The following is a 14,285-nucleotide window of genomic DNA, read 5'->3' as shown; positions in this document are numbered from 1 at the left end:
AGTGTTTGAGTGTGTGTGTGAATGAGTGTGTGAATGAGTGTGTGAATGAGTGTGTGAATGAGTGTTTGAGTGTGTGAATGAGTGTGTGAATGAGTGTTTGAGTGTGTGTGTGAATGAGTGTGTGAATGAGTGTGTGAATGAGTGTGTGAATGAGTGTGTGAATGAGTGTGTGAGTGTGTGTGTGAATGAGTGTTTGAGTGTGTGTGTGAATGAGTGTGTGAGTGTGTGTGTGAATGAGTGTTTGAGTGTGTGTGTGAATGAGTGTGTGAATGAGTGTGTGAGTGTGTGTGTGAGTGTGTGTGTGAATGTGTGTGTGAATGAGTGTGTGAATGTGTGTGTGAATGAGTGTGTGAATGAGTGTGTGAATGAGTGTGTGAATGAGTGTTTGAGTGTGTGTGTGAATGAGTGTGTGAATGAGTGTGTGAGTGTGTGTGTGAATGTGTGTGTGAATGAGTGTGTGAATGAGTGTGTGAATGTGTGTGTGAATGAGTGTGTGAATGAGTGTGTGAATGTGTGTGTGAATGAGTAAATGGGTGAATGTGAGGCAACTTGTAAAGCGCTTCGGATGGCCATGTGGTCTGTTGAAAGCGCTATATAAATGCAGTCCATTTACCAAGTAAGAAACATCTGTAACTTAGTCCAGATTGGGGTAAACTGTAATGTTTAATCATTTGTTTTATTATGTAAATAATTTTGGGGAAAAAACATAGGAAAAATAAAGTATTGATTTTTGTTTGTCAATCATTTCTTAGAAAGAAAACCAGAAACGGCAAGAATCGGTATCAGCAGGTCACACTTACACCGAAATCGGAAATGGCCAAGAAAATTACAATCAGAGCATCTCTAATTAAGATACATGTCAAGAAAATAAAAAGAAAACTGTGCTTGTCAATTGATTGCATGGGTCCTTTAGTGTGCAAAATCATTTATGAAGCAACAGCAAATGCTTTATAACTTCTGTCATGAGAAAATACATTCAAATATGGAAACAACATAAATATAAATACAACTAATAAATAATAATTAGTGCTGTCAATTTGATTTAATTTTTAAAAAGAATCAAAAAAAATTCTGAAATTAATTGCAATTAATCCCGATTAATCCCATGTGAAAGAGGTGAGTATCCTAGCAGTATTGGGGGGAAAGCTGTGTTAAATCTGATCTGAGCGGTCAGACTGAAACAGATTTCCAGGAATGTGATTTAAATAGGACTCCAAACCACATACGAATGTAGCTTGAAATGAATTTGAACAAATCAGATTTCATGTAGTTTGTCTAAATATGATGAGATTTTAATTAAATTTGCACACAAATCAGATTTGGGCTGACAGTCTGAACAAAGCTTTAAAACAATCTTCACATAAACCCATTATATTAGATGTCATATTTACCTGTGCCCTTCAGTGGAAATATACAGAAATTTAATTTTCCATACGGTCCTCCAATATACTAGATGAATCCTTAAAACTGTAAAAGTTACTGATTTCCTAATTTTTCATTGTCCTTTGATGAACAGACATCACGCAGCTGGTTATTAGCTTTATTTTGGCTGCTTTCTCTTTAACCGCTGCCGCTGGTTTTTTTGTGCTTTGATTTTCAGTTATACAGGGTAAAGAGTACGTGCTAAAAACATTAATCGTCAGCGTTAACATGCTATTTTTGACAGCACTAATAAGACTATATCCCAAGTGTTGCCCGACGGTTATTGTTGCTAGCAGGTGGTTCAGTCTGAGAGCAGCTGAAGCACTCACCTCCAGGATGGAGTCGCAGGCGGTGATCTGGTTGTGTAGAGACGCAATGTGCTGACTCTCTTTGATATCTGCAGCGCTACTGTTAAGAGTCTCTATGATCGTCCGTCACACGTATGGATTACTGAAACATAATCATGTTCCCTGACAGAAACACCTGTTTTGGTGTGATTGAGTTATAAATGCACTGAAGTAAGGATACAGTCCTTGATCGATGCTTGTTCGATGTGCTGCAGCTCAGTCTCCACCTGTTTAGAGTACTGCCTCAGATCCATACCCTGATCCACACAGACACACATCTTCATCAGCATCATCATCACCACACACACACACCAGCAGATCGGCTTCATCTCACCGTCTTGAGCGCCTCCTTCACCAGATCATCCTCCAGATTCGCCTGAATGTGAGCTGAACACAGTCCAGTAACAAGGGATTCATTAGTGTCCTGCGCTTCTCTTACTCAGCCGATGAGAGACAATACACAACTCACTGTCCACTTCGTCCAGGATGAACTCGTCTGTGGTGATGTCCAGATCGCCCAGATTCAGTGCAGGGACCTCGCCGAAGTCAGACTTCACCCGACACATCAGAGACAGAGAGACAGTCAGCTCAGACAACGCTTCAGCAAACCTGCAGAGCTCCTCAAAACATCGCTCAAGAGCACCGAGGACGAAAACGGTTTTTAACACATAGTGTGTGGTCACACCAAATGTTTAATTTAGCTAAATTAACAGAAGTGAATTAATCAAATCTATGTGTGGTATTATTTACACAGGTGTCTAACACTTCTCACAGTACTGCAGCTCTGCAGGTTTGTTGAAGTGTCACTGATGATGATCAGATCACATCTCACTGATTATTACTATTAATGTTTGGAAATTAAACTGATATTTCCTTCTGACACATTGCAGCAAAACATAGAAATAACGGACTTAAACCCTTTTTTGTTGGTGAAAATACTAGTGGCCTAAGACTTTTGCACAGTACTGTGTGTGTGTGTGTGTGTGTGTGTGTGTGTGTGTGTGTGTGTGTGACATCACTACACTGTCACGTGATCTTAATAACAGGACATTCGAAAATATGATTTCTTTAGATGTTGACCCAAACAACGAGCTGCACAGGACCCGAGAGAAAGTCCTCCTCACCTCCATGACTCCAGCAGCAGCCGCGGAATCAGCGCCTGGCTTCGAGAGCCCCGCCGCGGGGATCAGCGGCTCCGCCATGGCGTCTGTAGTCCACAAAAAATACAAGACCCTTCAGTACTGTAGTCCCGCGGAAATGCGTGACACGCTGTAAAATCACACGAAATCAATATTTAAGTAAAAGCTCTGGAATATATACTACAATGATTTAAACAGCACTTACTGTGCTTTATAATTTTAAAAACCATCGGTATTAATGTTCTTTTGTCCCGACCGGACGTTTTCATCGTGACGGAACTTGTTCCTGTCGAGTTCGCGCACCCAGTGGTGAAATTATCGCGAGATCGCGGTCACTTCCTCTTTGCGCGGAACCAGCGAACAAGATGGTAGGCATGAAATGAAATCCTCAAGATTTTAGTCAGAATCTCTCAACATCGCACTTATTTGTGTGTGTATGACAGCACTGCTTTAACATCTTTTGATTTTAGCAGTTATAGAATATATCTGAGTGGAAATTGTAGGTTTACCGTATAGAGCTAAAGTTAAATGAGTGACAGTCCGTGTCAGAGTATTGTAACATGTAAACATATTACTGTGTTTTTGTTTAGTCCAGACTTCTAGTTAGTGTGTAGTTGTAGTCAGTAAGTTGCTAACTCGCTACGATCTATTGGTATGTTACAGTAGCGTTCTGTGTGTTTAACCGGTGCTGTCCGTGTGTGTGTTTGTTTAACCGGCGCTGTCCGTGTGTGTGTGTGTGTGTGTGTGTGTGTGTGTGTGTCACTTTCTCAGTCGCTCGTCATTCCAGAGAAGTTCCAGCACATCCTGCGTGTCCTGAACACCAACATCGACGGAAGACGCAAAATCGCGTTTGCCATCACCGCCATCAAAGTGAGTGCATTACAGTGTGTGTTCTAAACAATCTCTGTACTGTGTGTGTGTTCTGAACAATCTCTGTGCTGTGTGTGTGTGTGTTCTAAACAATCTCTGTACTGTGTGTGTGTTCTGAACAATCTCTGTGCTGTGTGTGTGTGTGTTCTAAACAATCTCTGTACTGTGTGTGTGTTCTGAACAATCTCTGTACTGTGTGTGTGTTCTGAACAATCTCTGTACTGTGTGTGTGTTCTGAACAATCTCTGTGCTGTGTGTGTGTTCTGAACAATCTCTGTGCTCCGTTGTGTGTTCTGAACAATCTCTGTACTGTGTGTGTGTTCTGAACAATCTCTGTGTGTGTGTGTGTGTGTGTGTTCTGAACAATCTGTGTGTGTGTGTGTGTGTGTGTGTTCTGAACAATCTCTGTGTGTGTGTGTGTGTGTGTTCTGAACAATCTCTGTGCTGTGTGTGTGTGTGTTCTGAACAATCTCTGTGCTCCGTGTGTGTGTGTTCTGAACAATCTCTGTGCTCCGTGTGTGTGTGTTCTGAACAATCTCTGTGCTCCGTTGTGTGTTCTGAACAATCTTTGTACTGTGTGTGTGTTCTGAACAATCTCTGTACTGTGTGTGTGTTCTGAACAATCTCTGTGCTCCGTTGTGTGTTCTGAACAATCTCTGTGCTCCGTTGTGTGTTCTGAACAATCTCTGTGTGTGTGTGTGTGTGTGTTCTGAACAATCTCTGTGTGTGTGTGTGTGTTCTGAACAATCTCTGTGTGTGTGTGTGTGTGTGTTCTGAACAATCTCTGTGCTGTGTGTGTGTGTGTTCTGAACAATCTCTGTGCTCCGTGTGTGTGTTCTGAACAATCTCTGTGCTCCGTGTGTGTGTGTGTTCTGAACAATCTCTGTGCTCCGTGTGTGTGTGTTCTGAACAATCTCTGTGCTCCGTGTGTGTGTGTGTTCTGAACAATCTCTGTGCTCCGTGTGTGTGTGTGTTCTGAACAATCGCTGTGCTCCGTGTGTGTGTGTGTTCTGAACAATCTCTGTGCTCCGTGTGTGTGTGTTCTGAACAATCTCTGTACTGTGTGTGTGTTCTGAACAATCTCTGTACTGTGTGTGTGTTCTGAACAATCTCTGTGTGTGTGTGTGTGTTCTGAACAATCTCTGTGTGTGTGTGTGTGTGTGTGTGTGTTCTGAACAATCTCTGTGTGTGTGTTCTGAACAATCTCTGTGTGTGTTCTGAACAATCTCTGTGTGTGTGTTCTGAACAATCTCTGTGTGTGTGTTCTGAACAATCTCTGTGTGTGTGTTCTGAACAATCTCTGTGTGTGTGTTCTGAACAATCTCTGTGCTGTGTGTGTGTTCTGAACAATCTCTGTGTGTGTGTGTGTGTGTGTTCTGAACAATCTCTGTGTGTGTGTGTGTGTGTGTTCTGAACAATCTCTGTGTGTGTGTTCTGAACAATCTCTGTGTGTGTGTTCTGAACAATCTCTGTGTGTGTGTTCTGAACAATCTCTGTGTGTGTGTTCTGAACAATCTCTGTGTGTGTGTTCTGAACAATCTCTGTGTGTGTGTTCTGAACAATCTCTGTGTGTGTGTTCTGAACAATCTCTGTGTGTGTGTTCTGAACAATCTCTGTGTGTGTGTTCTGAACAATCTCTGTGTGTGTGTTCTGAACAATCTCTGTGTGTGTGTGTTCTGAACAATCTCTGTGCTGTGTGTGTGTGTTCTGAACAATCTCTGTGCTGTGTGTGTGTGTTCTGAACAATCTCTGTGCTGTGTGTGTGTGTTCTGAACAATCTCTGTGCTGTGTGTGTGTGTTCTGAACAATCTCTGTGCTGTGTGTAGGGCTGCAACTAACGATTATTTTGATAATCGATTAATCTGTCGATTATTTTTTCGATTAATCGGTTTATGTACTTATATTTTAGTTTTTTCCATTTTTTCCCCAGGTAAATTATTAATAAATGGTCTTTATCATTCAGCATAGATTTAAGAGATTTTAACCATTTTGCACTGTCATATCCTCATCAAAAATATACCTGGAGTTGTGTTTTATTATGTGTTAGTAATCCTTTGTCGAACTCTTCTGCAATCAGAACACTGACCCATACTCTATCAAATTTCACAAGGAGATTTAAAATAATGTTTTCACCATGGCAGTCCTTAGAGCTCCTAAAGTAGTTTAACATCCCGGACAAAGCTTATTAAGGAATCTTTCAGAATATATTTTCACAAAGAATAAGGATAAAACTGAATAAAATTGCAGTGCATTGTATTTTATTATTTACTGGGAAAAAGCTTTATAGCTTTTGCTGTGAAATTGTAAACAATCCTTCAAAAAAAGTGCCAATGGCATGAAACCTGAATGGAACTCACAATTTAAAGTAAAATCCATCAGAAGGTTGTCCAGAAAAAAAATTGGACACACACAAAAAACCTGCTGTGTGAAAAAGAGCAGTGAATACTTAGAAAATAAGTGCATTTCAAATATCTACATTTACCTCTCTCATTCAGTCATAATTAGGCTGCACGACTGAATTTTGAACTGGTAAACGACAAACTGATCACAGAACATGTTTGTAAAGCTTTAAATGTTAACAGTTAAAAAGCAATGTTATCAGCTTTTACGACTAAACATTTGCAAACAATATTGTACTGGAGAATCTACACAAATAAAAGTCTTAGGGGCCGTTCACAAATCGCGCCTAAAAACGCGTGGAAAACGCTAGGCGCACCGCTTTCTCCTTCTTTCCAAAGCGCTCGCGCAGAAGCGCCCCTGAGGCGTCTGCCTTTAAGCAACCATGACGTGCTCTCTCCTTGAAGACGCGGAAATTTCAGCAAAGGATAAATGGATTTGCAGCTCAAATAAATCGCTTGCAGTAGCTCTGCTACTAAGTTTATTTCAAAATGGAAATCCATATACAACTATGATCAGCTGTTCCTTTCATCTTGACTGAGCTTTTAACGTTGTTACGGGAAAGGATGAAGCTGATTGGTTAGTTCTTGTCACATGACCCGCGGTGGGGTTGCGGCATTCTGAAAAGTTTAAATGTTTTTAACTCGATGCGGTGCGGTGTTGGAAATAACGAACTTGAACTTTGATATGTGAACGTCCCCTTAAACAGTGCAGTAGAGCAGAGTTTACAGGTTACTCTTCTTTTTTTAAAGGCTCAATGTAAAGTACTCCCACATCACGCTGAATGCTGCAGACATAGACATCATATGATTTCTATGGCTGCAGAGACGCTGTTCGGGAAGCACGTGACATAAAACAAGGCCAGCTATTGGCTATTCGCTACTTCTCCTGTTGTACTGGCTGAGTAAAACCTCCGGTGGCTCATTACTGCCACACTTTGGTCACCGCAGATTTGAAATATGCACGAAATGAGCCGCTTACGGCAAATAAAAGTTATTTAGCAACGAATCGATGACTAAATTAGTTGACAACTATTTTAATAATCGATTTTAATCGATTAAATCGATTCGTTGTTTCAGCTCTGTGTGTGTGTGTTCTGAACAATCTCTGTGCTGTGTGTGTGTGTTCTGAACAATCTCTGTGCTGTGTGTGTGTGTTCTGAACAATCTCTGTGCTGTGTGTGTGTGTTCTGAACAATCTCTGTGCTGTGTGTGTGTGTGTGTTCTGAACAATCTCTGTGCTGTGTGTGTTCTGAACAATCTCTGTGCTGTGTGTGTTCTGAACAATCTCTGTGCTCTGTGTGTGTGTGTGTTCTGAACAGTCTCTGTGCTCTGTGTGTGTGTGTTCTGAACAGTCTCTGTGCTGTGTGTGTGTGTGTGTTCTGAACAATCTCTGTGCTGTGTGTGTGTGTGTGTTCTGAACAATCTCTGTGCTGTGTGTGTGTGTTCTGAACAATCTCTGTGCTGTGTGTGTGTGTTCTGAACAATCTCTGTGCTGTGTGTGTGTGTTCTGAACAATCTCTGTGCTGTGTGTGTGTGTTCTGAACAATCTCTGTGCTGTGTGTGTGTGTTCTGAACAATCTCTGTGCTGTGTGTGTGTGTTCTGAACAATCTCTGTGCTGTGTGTGTGTGTGTGTTCTGAACAATCTCTGTGCTGTGTGTGTGTGTGTGTTCTGAACAATCTCTGTGCTGTGTGTGTTCTGAACAATCTCTGTGCTGTGTGTGTTCTGAACAATCTCTGTGCTCTGTGTGTGTGTGTGTGTTCTGAACAGTCTCTGTGCTCTGTGTGTGTGTGTTCTGAACAGTCTCTGTGCTGTGTGTGTGTGTGTGTTCTGAACAATCTCTTTGCTGTGTGTGTGTTCTGAACAATCTCTGTGCTGTGTGTGTGTGTTCTGAACAATCTCTGTGCTGTGTGTGTGTGTTCTGAACAATCTCTGTGCTGTGTGTGTGTGTGTGTTCTGAACAATCTCTGTGCTGTGTGTGTTCTGAACAATCTCTGTGCTCTGTGTGTGTTCTGAACAATCTCTGTGCTCTGTGTGTGTGTGTGTTCTGAACAGTCTGTGCTCTGTGTGTGTGTGTTCTGAACAGTCTCTGTGCTGTGTGTGTGTGTGTGTTCTGAACAATCTCTGTGCTGTGTGTGTGTGTTCTGAACAATCTCTGTGCTGTGTGTGTGTGTTCTGAACAATCTCTGTGCTGTGTGTGTGTGTTCTGAACAATCTCTGTGCTGTGTGTGTGTGTTCTGAACAATCTCTGTGCTGTGTGTGTGTGTTCTGAACAATCTCTGTGCTGTGTGTGTGTGTGTTCTGAACAATCTCTGTGCTCTGTGTGTGTGTGTTCTGAACAGTCTCTGTGCTCTGTGTGTGTGTGTTCTGAACAGTCTCTGTGCTGTGTGTGTGTGTGTGTGTTCTGAACAATCTCTTTGCTGTGTGTGTGTTCTGAACAATCTCTGTGCTGTGTGTGTGTGTGTGTGTGTGTTCTGAACAATCTCTGTGCTGTGTGTGTGTGTTCTGAACAATCTCTGTGTGTGTGTGTGTTCTGAACAATCTCTGTGTGTGTGTGTGTTCTGAACAATCTCTGTGTGTGTGTGTGTTCTGAACAATCTCTGTGTGTGTGTGTGTTCTGAACAATCTCTGTGTGTGTGTGTGTGTGTGTTCTGAACAATCTCTGTGCTGTGTGTGTGTGTGTGTGTTCTGAACAATCTCTGTGCTGTGTGTGTGTGTGTGTGTTCTGAACAATCTCTGTGCTGTGTGTGTGTGTGTGTTCTGAACAATCTCTGTGCTCTGTGTGTGTGTGTTCTGAACAATCTCTGTGCTGTGTGTGTGTGTGTTCTGAACAATCTCTGTGCTGTGTGTGTGTGTGTTCTGAACAATCTCTGTGCTGTGTGTGTGTGTGTTCTGAACAATCTCTGTGCTGTGTGTGTGTGTGTTCTGAACAATCTCTGTGCTGTGTGTGTGTGTGTTCTGAACAATCTCTGTGCTGTGTGTGTGTGTTCTGAACAATCTCTGTGCTGTGTGTGTGTGTTCTGAACAATCTCTGTGCTGTGTGTGTTCTGAACAATCTCTGTGCTGTGTGTGTTCTGAACAATCTCTGTGCTGTGTGTGTTCTGAACAATCTCTGTGCTGTGTGTGTGTGTTCTGAACAATCTCTGTGCTCTGTGTGTGTGTGTGTTCTGAACAATCTCTGTGCTGTGTGTGTGTGTGTGTGTTCTGAACAATCTCTGTGCTCTGTGTGTGTGTGTGTGTTCTGAACAATCTCTGTGCTCTGTGTGTGTGTGTGTGTTCTGAACAATCTCTGTGCTCTGTGTGTGTGTGTGTGTGTTCTGAACTCTCTCTGTGCTGTGTGTGTGTGTTCTGAACTCTCTCTGTGCTGTGTGTGTGTGTGTGTGTGTTCTGAACTCTCTCTGTGCTGTGTGTGTGTGTTCTGAACTCTCTCTGTGCTCTGCTGTGTGTGTGTGTGTCTGTGTTCTGAACACTCTGTGCTCTGCAGTGTGTGTGTGTGTTCTGAACACTCTGTGCTCTGCTGTGTGTGTGTGTTCTGAACTCTCTCTGTGCTCTGCAGTGTGTGTGTGTGTGTTCTGAACTCTCTCTGTGCTCTGCAGTGTGTGTGTGTGTTCTGAAATCTCTCTGTGCTCTGCTGTGTGTGTGTGTGTTCTGAACACTCTGTGCTCTGCTGTGTGTGTGTGTGTGTTCTGAACTCTCTCTGTGCTCTGCTGTGTGTGTGTTCTGAACTCTCTCTGTGCTCTGCTGTGTGTGTGTGTGTGTGTGTGTGTGTGTGTGTGTGTGTGTTCTGAACTCTCTCTGTGCTCTGCAGGGAGTGTGTGTTTGTGTGTTCTGAACTCTCTCTGTGCTCTGCTGTGTGTGTGTGTGTGTGTGTGTGTGTGTTCTGAACTCTCTCTGTGCTCTGCAGGGAGTGTGTGTGTGTGTGTGTGTGTGTGTGTGTGTGTGTGTGTGTGTTCTGAACTCCCTCTGTGCTCTGCGGTGTGTGTGTGTTCTGAACTCTCTGTGCTCTGCAGGGAGTGTGTGTGTGTGTGTGTTCTGAACTCTCTCTGTGCTGTGTGTGTGTGTGTGTTCTGAACTCTCTCTGTGCTCTGCAGGGAGTGTGTGTGTGTGTTCTGAACTCTCTCTGTGCTGTGTGTGTGTGTGTTCTGAACTCCCTCTGTGCTCTGCAGGGAGTGTGTGTGTGTGTGTGTGTGTGTGTTCTGAACTCTCTCTGTGCTCTGCAGGGAGTGTGTGTGTGTGTGTGTGTTCTGAACTCTCTGTGCTCTGCAGGGAGTGTGTGTGTGTTCTGAACTCTCTCTGTGCTCTGCAGGGAGTGTGTGTGTGTGTGTGTGTGTGTTCTGAACTCTCTCTGTGCTGTGTGTGTGTGTGTTCTGAACTCTCTCTGTGCTCTGCTGTGTGTGTGTGTGTGTTCTGAACTCTCTGTGCTCTGCAGGGAGTGTGTGTGTGTGTGTGTGTTCTGAACTCTCTCTGTGCTCTGCAGGGAGTGTGTGTGTGTGTGTGTTCTGAACTCTCTCTGTGCTCTGCAGGGAGTGTGTGTGTGTTCTGAACTCTCTCTGTGCTCTGCTGTGTGTGTGTGTGTGTGTTCTGAACTCTCTCTGTGCTCTGCTGTGTGTGTGTGTGTTCTGAACTCTCTCTGTGCTCTGCAGGGAGTGTGTGTGTGTGTGTTAGGGCTGGGCGATATATCGAATATTAGCTATAACATCGGAATAATTTTTACGACGATGTACAATTTTAATATATCGGGAATATCGAATATTTCAAGCGTACTTTCCCAAAAGAACGCGCCGAATGTCCAAAAAAGGAACCTCTAACTGCTGACTGCTCTACGCCCCTCTACTACGAGAGCTTTAATGATAGCGGTTGCCAGATAACAAGAGTTTAAATCTCCGAGTCAGAGCTCCACTGTTACAAGGATACATTTTCTGCCCAGTGTTTGCTTATTTTAAGCAATCTGGCAACCATGCGCACGTGCTCACTCCTCATTGCGGAAAAGCCGCCGACGATAATCTGAAAACACTAACAAGCTGGAATTGAGCGATCTAATGAAAGCGTCGTTCAGCCGGTCTGTGTTCTGTCGTGAGATCTCAACTGTATTGTTTGCATTTGTGATCGCAAAATAAATGCACTTACTCGACCGCTGATGTTTGAATAGAGAAACATAGGCTATGGCCATTTGGAATTACTATTGGGGAATTTCACTGATATGTTTACCAGTTTCCATAATATAGACAGAGAAAATGCAAAAGTCTTTGGTATTTATATATATTTATATATAAGAAATAGCTATGTGCTTCAGTAACTAGCTCCCCATCTAAGAGGGTTTTTAGTGTCAGTAGGAACATAGTTTCATGCCACAGAGCTTCTCTTAAAACCACAGACAGTTGACAGACTTGTGTTCTTAGCTTAAAAACTTGTTAAAAAAATTAAAATAAAATACTTATCCCAGTTGCATAGTTTAAATTGTGAATTGCATGCACTAAAAAGTTGACAAAATGCACTTTCTGTAACTGTTACTTAATTTGCACTGCTTCAGTTACATATAGGCCTACATGTATTCATGTAATAAAATGCAGTAAGTGATCTCTTGGTCTAGATTTTTTAACTGCTTAAATAAGCTGTTTAATCTAAATAGTTTTTTTTTTTTTTTTTTTTTTTTTTTTTTAATGGGCAAAAGAAAATCATGTTTTATTTTTTATTATTTAAATGCAAATGCAAACATATCGAGATATATATCGAATATCGTAAAAATTGACAATATCGAGATATCATTTTTTTTTGTATATCGCCCAGCCCTAGTGTGTGTGTGTGTGTGTGTGTTCTGAACTCTCTCTGTGCTCTGCTGTGTGTGTGTGTGTGTGTGTGTGTGTGTGTGTTCTGAACTCTCTCTGTGCTCTGCTGTGTGTGTGTGTGTGTTCTGAACTCTCTCTGTGCTCTGCTGTGTGTGTGTGTGTGTGTGTTCTGAACACTGTGCTCTGCTGTGTGTGTGTGTGTGTGTGTTCTGAACTCTCTCTGTGCTCTGCAGGGAGTGGGTCGGCGGTACGCTCATGTGGTTCTGAGGAAAGCAGACATCGATCTGACGAAGCGAGCTGGAGAACTCACTGATGATGAGGTGAGCTTACTCTTCATTTTCAGCAGGAAAATGTTTCTAAAACACACATTAGCCGCTTTTCCACCGTAGGGCCTGAAAGCTGCTGCGCGTCACTAAAACACACCCTTTACACGTCTCTCAGGAACAACGTCATACAACCCCAGCATTTCACCAAAGAGAAGCTATCAGAAAACTAAGAAACAAATCACTGGAACACGTGATCACAAAATGAACATGATAAAAGTGGCCGTTTGTTTGCATGTTTCCTTAAATATTTAAGTTAATATTTAGTTAAACCCAAAAGCATCAGTGTTTTACTATAGTAAGTGATAACATTGATCATGATTAATTTATCAGGATTGAACATTAGTCACACAGAAATAGTGTTATGAGCACTGTCTGCTGTTATTCAGACGAGACATTTAGAATAATTTCTCTATTTTTTATAAAAGCTCCCGAACAAAAAACATTTTTATGACATACTCTACGTGGAGCTAGACTCTCCTGACGAGACTTATGACAGATAATATATGAAACTAAATAAGAAGAGAATTGGCCCTGAGGAAGCCCTGACGAGGCTCGATCAAGCACCAGAAGTGAGCGTGGAAACACAGATATTCACCTTCCAGCAGACATAGTGCTTTACAGTGATGTCATCGTCCAGTTCAGCTCTCTTTCAGGAGTGTCTGTGCTATCAAACTCACAATATTAAATTAACTTTATTGTTCTTTATAGAAAGTGAAGAAGCATCATGAAATAAGTCACTGGAGAACATTCTCGTGTGTTTCTGGAGGTGTGTTTCCAGTAATGTTTATCTGAGCTGCTGTTGATGGACAGGTGGAGAGGGTGGTGACCATAATGCAGAATCCTCGCCAGTACAAGATCCCTGACTGGTTCCTGAACAGACAGAAGGACGTCAAAGACGGCAAATACAGTCAGGTACTCCTCTAACTGCAGAATCAGGTCTTCCTGAAAACAGTGCAGATTCATGAAGCTGTGGCAGGTTTGTTTGAGTTAATGAGTCTAATAATGGCTTCAGAAGTAAACCTGCAAACCATTCCTGAACTCACCAGGGGTCTCCTTTATAAAACTCCTAAAAGTGTACGTACGAAACAAAAGCTAGGTTTGACACCAGAACCTGATTGTACATGCATCTCCTCCCAGAAATCACCATATATATGAGGAAATTTTTTTCATTTTTATTGGAAAAATCATCCTGTGTCCTTTTGTTTTAAATAAATATATCAGAATACCCATAAAAACAAAACTTGTTCTCAGATATAAAGCGTACTTCAGAATCTAGCTGAGCTCAATCTTTTCCACTGGCCAAATAGTGTTACAAACAGGCCTATGTCTAAACTCGTATCGTGTTTAACTTGTGTGTCCTGACTGGTGCAGGTCCTCGCTAACGGTCTGGACAACAAACTGAGAGAAGATCTGGAGCGTCTGAAGAAGATCCGAGCTCACCGTGGCCTGCGTCACTTCTGGGGGTGAGTGTCTGTAGAGCTGCAGCACTGTTAGGATCACACACACGTGTGACGTGATGGAGTTTGATTCTCTATTCTCTTCTCTTCTCTCCTCCAGTCTGCGTGTGCGCGGTCAGCACACCAAGACCACCGGCCGCCGCGGCCGTACTGTGGGAGTGTCCAAGAAGAAGTAAAGCTTGAATAAAAGACACCTGTTTGATCACTCTGTGTGCTGCTCTGTCTTCACTGATCCTCTCATCAACTCAGTTCAGGGTGTTGAAGTCTCCTCTAAGACCACGAGGAGCCTCAGATTGATACTGGTCCTTCATGAGACCCCTAACCCTCACAGCCAGGGAACATAATGATATTTCTGTGAATTCAAGATTTCTTTTCAATGATGGTGTAAATTAGGGACTATGTTCTGTTTAAAAAGTAAACCAATATAAAAAAAATTCAATTAATGCAGTCTGTAAGTTAAAATAGAGCAAAAGTATTTTAAATCCATTGAGCTGAGGCAGATTTGTTTCACCTCGTGAGGAAGAAAATCAAGCGTAATGC

General features: G+C 42.3%; 2 protein-coding genes across 2 annotated transcripts in view; one reads left to right on the top strand and one right to left on the bottom strand.

Moving 5' to 3' along the window:
- The window catches only part of LOC132145721 (vacuolar protein sorting-associated protein 52 homolog), a 62,816-nt gene extending 59,812 nt beyond the window's left edge, over positions 1-3,004 (bottom strand). The window contains exons 1-5 of the mRNA XM_059556944.1: positions 2,894-3,004; positions 2,239-2,320; positions 2,104-2,156; positions 1,951-2,026; positions 1,752-1,819 (exon numbers count right to left, since the gene is read on the bottom strand). Of these exons, the coding sequence (XP_059412927.1) occupies positions 1,752-1,819; positions 1,951-2,026; positions 2,104-2,156; positions 2,239-2,320; positions 2,894-2,971 (357 nt within the window). The 5' untranslated portion in view covers positions 2,972-3,004. The remainder of the gene's footprint in view (positions 1-1,751; positions 1,820-1,950; positions 2,027-2,103; positions 2,157-2,238; positions 2,321-2,893) is intronic.
- A 203-nt stretch (positions 3,005-3,207) lies between these two features.
- On the top strand, positions 3,208-13,950 carry LOC132145722 (small ribosomal subunit protein uS13). The gene is made up of 6 exons (XM_059556945.1): positions 3,208-3,276; positions 3,680-3,778; positions 12,196-12,282; positions 13,099-13,200; positions 13,660-13,751; positions 13,846-13,950. The coding sequence occupies exons 1-6, from the start codon at positions 3,274-3,276 to the stop codon at positions 13,919-13,921; spliced, it is 459 nt and encodes a 152-aa protein (XP_059412928.1). The 5' UTR covers positions 3,208-3,273; the 3' UTR covers positions 13,922-13,950.
- The last annotated feature ends 335 nt before the right edge of the window (positions 13,951-14,285 follow it).

Source organism: Carassius carassius, chromosome 8 (assembly GCF_963082965.1).
Source record: "Carassius carassius chromosome 8, fCarCar2.1, whole genome shotgun sequence".
In the NCBI taxonomy this organism is placed as follows: Eukaryota; Metazoa; Chordata; class Actinopteri; order Cypriniformes; family Cyprinidae; genus Carassius; species Carassius carassius.
This window is presented reverse-complemented; position numbering and strand designations above follow the sequence as displayed.

Coding starts and splice junctions, on each gene's coding strand:
- LOC132145722 (XM_059556945.1), top strand. Junction 3,779..12,195: donor TTGCCATCACCGCCATCAAA/GTGAGTGCATTA, acceptor TGTGCTCTGCAG/GGAGTGGGTCGGCGGTACGC. Junction 12,283..13,098: donor GAGAACTCACTGATGATGAG/GTGAGCTTACTC, acceptor GTTGATGGACAG/GTGGAGAGGGTGGTGACCAT.